Raw genomic sequence first — 5,435 nt, 5'->3', positions numbered from 1 at the left:
GAGAGCCTAGTGGGCTACAGTCCATGGGGTTGCAAAGAGTCAGACATGACTGAGCAACTTCACATGCTGCTGCTGCTGCTAAGTTGCTTCAGTCGTGTCCGACTCTGTGCGACCCCATAGACGGACAGCCCACCAGGCTCCCCGATCCCTGGGATTGTCCAGGGAAGAACACTGGAGTGGGTTGCCATTTCCTTCTCCAATGCATGAAAGTGAAAAGTGAAAGTGAAGTCGCTCAGTCGTGTCCGACTCTTAGCGACCCCATGGACTGCAGCCTACCAGGCTCTTCCGTCCGTGGGATTTTCCAGGCAAGAGTACTGGAGTGGGGTGCCATTGCCTTCTCCAACTTCACATAGATATAGGTAATACATTAGTGGTTGCCAGTTGGGGGTGGGTGGGTAAAATCCATGGAGGGGATCAAGAGGCACAAATTTCTAGTCCTAAGTAAGTCACAGGATATAATAAACAGCATGGTGACCAGAGTCAACAATATTGTACTGCATATTTCAAAGTTGCTAAGAGAGTAAATCTTAAAATAAAACTTATCACAAGAAAAAAGTTTTGTAATTTTGTATGGTGACAGATGGTAAGTAGAATTATTGGTTATCATTTTGCAATTTATACAAATATTGAATCATTATACATGTACATCTGAACCTAATATGTCAAGTATACCTCAATAGAAAAAATAATGCATTTTGACATGTAGAAAAAACCTGATTTTTTTTTTCAACCACAGATCATCACTTATAATTTGACTATTTGCTTATGTAACTATTAAGTCACTCATTTGATACCTTATATTTCTGGATCAGTATACCACTTATGTTTGAGCAGAATTTTACGATTTAGCAGTGTAGCTTTAAAAAATGGGATAAAGGCTTATAAAACAATCAGAGGAATTTTATGGACTGTTGGTGTCTTGCCAGGCAGAGCACTAGCACTCTCAAATTTCTCATCCTACAGACAAAATTTCTAGATGAGATTACAAAATCATAATTAATCACAAAAAAAAAGTTTCAATTTTGTTTCTAAAATAGTCCCTGAAGTAAAAAAGCCATGCAAGGACTCTAAGGAATGAAAAGCAAGGAGAAATTGAAAAATTAATTTATTATATGAAGAAACATGAACAATATTTATTAGAGTGAATGGCTGCTGAGAAGCAGCCTGCAAAAGCTCTCATCCACAATGTACAGGCTGAGAAGTACTGATACATACACTCATAACCATAGCAATAATGTTCTGAGGAGGCTTCCAAGGAAATGCTGCATTTAACAATCAATTTTAAAGTTTATTTTTCCCATTTACAAGGCTGAAAAGATTATATCCACATTCAATTAAAGTCTAGCAGGATCAGGCATTCAAATTGTAAAGCAAAATTAACAAAAGATGCTGTTACATCCTTTATGAAACATGACAGATACAAAAATGATAAGCTCATCTGCTATCAAAAGCAATTTTGCAGATTTCAGTGGGTCTTTTTCCTCCAAGTACTATATGTTTGAGTGCTAATTTTTTACGTAACTGATGGTAAGAGAAAAGGCAACTGCTGAGTTCTCTCCAAGAGTAAAAGACCATTTATTTACACTTGTCCGTCCATAAAGTCAAAGGCCGACATATTCCCTGAAGACACTCACGTAAATGATGTTGTTTCTTTTCTAACAGTAAAACAAAAACAATAACCTGTTTTGGGATTTGAGTAACTATAAAAACAACTCCTTTAAACATGCATGGCACTTTAAAAACATTTTCAAAGCATTTTCACAGCTATTATTTAAATTTGTTCTGCTGACAACCTTGTGAGGTAGGCTGGGCAAGAATATCATGCAAATCTGACGGGTGAGGAAACTGAGGCAGAGATCAAGTAAGTAATTTGCTGGGTTATCAGGGTGATGCCAACCTCTATACTGCACTGTCTCCAGTAATGAAGAAAGTCTAAACATGTTTCATGACCTTGTTTCAATATATTTGGAGGAAAAACTTCACTTCCATCCAGTCAAATGATAGTGATTCAGTTGGTGCATCTCTTATGACAAGTTAAGGCATGTAATTAGACAAAGCACTGAGAGTTTTAAAAATTGGAATTGTAACTGAAAAAGATGTTTTAACTCTCAAGATAGGAGATTTGCTGGTTTGTTTGTCTTTAGGGCAACCTAGTTCTGCATAATTTTGCCTTTTCAGAGGTATAATATAAATCATTAAAAAAAATTTCTCAGTTCACTAGGATTTAAATTTTTGCCATGAAAAAAGCAGTGGTTTCTTTCCCCAAAGTGACTACATGGTCACTTTGTGGTCCCAAAGTGGGGGTATCTTCATATCAAGAGTTAAAGACAACAAAATGTCCAATTTAGTTACCAAACCTTATAATTATCCTTATAAATGTGGCTTAAAACTGGGCTTTGGGAGTGTGACAGACCATCACTGTTAGATTGATTTGGGGTCACTCAATATGCTTACCTACATGCTACATTAAAATGATTTTAAATGTATTTGAAGGCCCAGATTTTGTAATGGTTCTTGAGACAGGCTTCCAAATGAAGGCTGGGGAAGTACTAGTCTCTCCATGCTGGTCTAATTCTGACCACAACTCCTGCTTAAACTCACCATTTTAACCTGTTCTCCGACAAACTAGCTATTAGAAACTGGATGGTTCTGAAAGTTCAGCCATTAGGGTCCTAAGACTGTCAACCCTGACTGACCTGCAATGTCCAGTCTTGTCAGTGACAGGTCACCTGCTCCCAGGTATTTCATTATCAAGGTTTTTATGGCAGAAATAATGGCACTAGATCAAGGCATTTTCCCTGGACAACTGAGGAGATTCTACAGATCCTTTTACAAAAGAAACAGGGTTCCAAATTAAAGGAGAAATTATACTGAAGATAGGAGAGTGTAGGAGGATAAAATTGAAGTTCTTATTCAAATTAACTCATAATCGTACCAAATCAAGGTACATTCAGTTAAAGATAAAAATCTTCTGGTCATACCATCTCTTTGTAAAATTTAAGTTTCTGAAGTCTGTATCTAACTGAAGGGGGGAACTCTGCTCCTTCAAATAATGAAACTTATAATGCCCTATATACCTGTGCTAGGTGAGAAATTTCTATGGAATTTTCTACTAGAAATTTCCAAAACTGTAGGATAGGACTGAATCTTGAAGAGGTTAAGCCTACCTTCTAGCAGAGTCATATCTTCAACCATCACAAGAAGGTAAGAATTCTGCTTATAAAAGCCAAAATCATTTTGATATTTTAACAACCCCCTCGATTCAGAGTTTCTCCAACATATTGAAGGAACACAACTTCTCTAAAACTCTACACTTCCATAACCAAATTAAGAATTCAATTTTGCATCCATGGATTCTTAAGAATAGATTTTGCAAATCCAGACTTTTGAGTCAATGAGAAATAGGAGGCCAAGGTTGCTATGACTGGTTATGTACAAAGAGCCCTAGTGAGATGAAAATGGAACATCTGCCTATTCAAAAACCAAACTTGAACAGCCTTCTCTGAAAACTCTGACAGGAATGATGTGGCTGATGGCAAAAACCCCAGTGATCATCTCTGGTCATCAGACAGCTCTTAGGTGAGAACTCTTCTCAGGGATAATAAAACATTAGGCTACCTAAACCAGTAGTCCAGAAAACTAGAACATAAGAAATCCCCTGTCCTCATTCTTTGTGATGGCTCTCAACAGCCGACTCAGATATCATGGGTACTTTGTCAATGACAAGGCCAGTAATGTCTGGTCAACTGTGAAAGGTGGTGCTTTAGGCTGCCACTGCAACACTCACGGGTTCCCCTGACTCCTCTCCATGGTTCCCACTCACCTGACCGACAGCTCTCTAAAGGGGAGCAACTCACAAGGAGTTGAGAGCTAAATTCCTGCTTTGTTAATTGTGCAGGGCCCATCACTTGCTTCTGAAGAACAGGGGTCAACCCAGCAAACACTATATCTGGGCCTCAAGAGACTCAGGTCCCATTAAGCAGAAGAGAGCTCATCAGTATTCAAGATCTGGCTAGGCATGGAACTTATTTTACTGCTAGAAGGGGTCTCCTCTCTGTCTGTGGGTGACCTTAGGTCTGTATTTTCTGCAGACTCGCAGGATTCCCGCCGCCTGCGGTTACAACAGGCACACTTTAGCCACTCCTGAAAGCTTTCAGAAGCATTGGGGGAAAAGAGCTTTTTGCAAGGGTGGAAGAACTGATAGAACACAACCATGAACAGAATGGCCGTGCAGTACCCAATGAGCAACTGCAGCATCAGCAGGGGTGCACACACATACATATAGATGTCAGTCTTGTAAAGATACCACATGAGGAGGAGGAAGGCGTTCTCGATGAACCTCACCATGTAGTACACCAGGAGCCGGTACCAGTTCTGAGACTTGCTGATGAGGTCGGGGTTGTTGATTTTCAGCTGCACCGCCGACCAGCAGAACATGTTGATCCCGGCGTAGAGGAGGGTGAGGAAGCACAGCACAATGGTGGTGCCCAGCCGACTGAAGGCCTTCTCAAAGTTCTCAGGGAAGGGGGAGCCACTGCACCAGAAGAGGATCCAGGGGTAGAAGAGGAAGCCAAGGAAGTTGATGAGTATGTCTATGACCACCCAGGCCTTCAGGACAGAGGTAAAGAGGACCAGGACAATGACTCGGGTGACAATCTCAAAGCTCCTCCAGAGGAAGATACAGACATAGGCCAGGGGCTTCACCTTGACATCATATTCATCGTATTTGATCTTGATGGCTAGGATGTTACAGCGCAAGGCTCCGTACACAATGGACAATAGGGAAAGGACCATGAACAGACCTGAGGAGAGAAGAGAAAGAGTGCTCTCAAGTCCCACCTCCACCAAGAATCCTCCTGTGGTGGCCATGGTCACTCCCCTACCCGCGTTCCTTGGACCCTTCTGTTTTATGTGCACAGGCAGACTTCCACTGTCAGGGCTGTGCCTGAGGGCTTTTTTTCAGGGTTGCAGAAGCCTGCTGTGCCCAGGCGCCAGGCAGGCAGAAGTGCCCTGGAATTAATACCCCTGGGATTAACCCTTCAATACCCCAACCCTAGCCCTGAGAAGAGCTGGAATATAACAAACCAAATTTCCCTACCCTTTGGGTAGAATAACTCAGAGGTGTGTGTTCTGTACTCTTGGGGTTGGCCAGAAAGTCCCTTTCTGTTTTTCCATAGCATTTTAAGGAAACGCCAAGTGAGCTTTTTGGCTAACTCAGTATTTATGGGTGTTTCCTCACAGGATTATTTTCTAGTCACCCACAGAAACTGTTGTCTAATAATGCTCCCTTTATTGGCCACTTTCTCTTCCCTGTCTCACTACCCTTCTCCCACGGTTCTTAGAAAGACCTGTGCTCAGATTCCTTGTCTTGGTCTACTTCACGGTCAACTGAAACTAAAACACCTTTTGGACCCCATCTTGCTCTGTCTGAATAT

General features: G+C 41.3%; 1 protein-coding gene across 1 annotated transcript in view; it reads right to left on the bottom strand.

Moving 5' to 3' along the window:
* Positions 1-1,083: 1,083 nt before the first annotated feature.
* The window catches only part of XK (X-linked Kx blood group), a 23,368-nt gene continuing 19,016 nt past the window's right edge, over positions 1,084-5,435 (bottom strand). Inside the window, exon 2 of the mRNA XM_010834041.1 lies at positions 1,084-4,802. Within this exon, the coding sequence (XP_010832343.1) occupies positions 3,976-4,802 (827 nt within the window). The 3' untranslated portion in view covers positions 1,084-3,975. The remainder of the gene's footprint in view (positions 4,803-5,435) is intronic.

Source organism: Bison bison, unplaced genomic scaffold, assembly GCF_000754665.1.
Source record: "Bison bison bison isolate TAMUID 2011002044 unplaced genomic scaffold, Bison_UMD1.0 scf7180017845377, whole genome shotgun sequence".
NCBI classification, from domain to species: Eukaryota; Metazoa; Chordata; class Mammalia; order Artiodactyla; family Bovidae; genus Bison; species Bison bison.
Note: the sequence above shows the minus strand (reverse complement) of the source record. Positions and strands in the feature narration are given on the sequence as shown.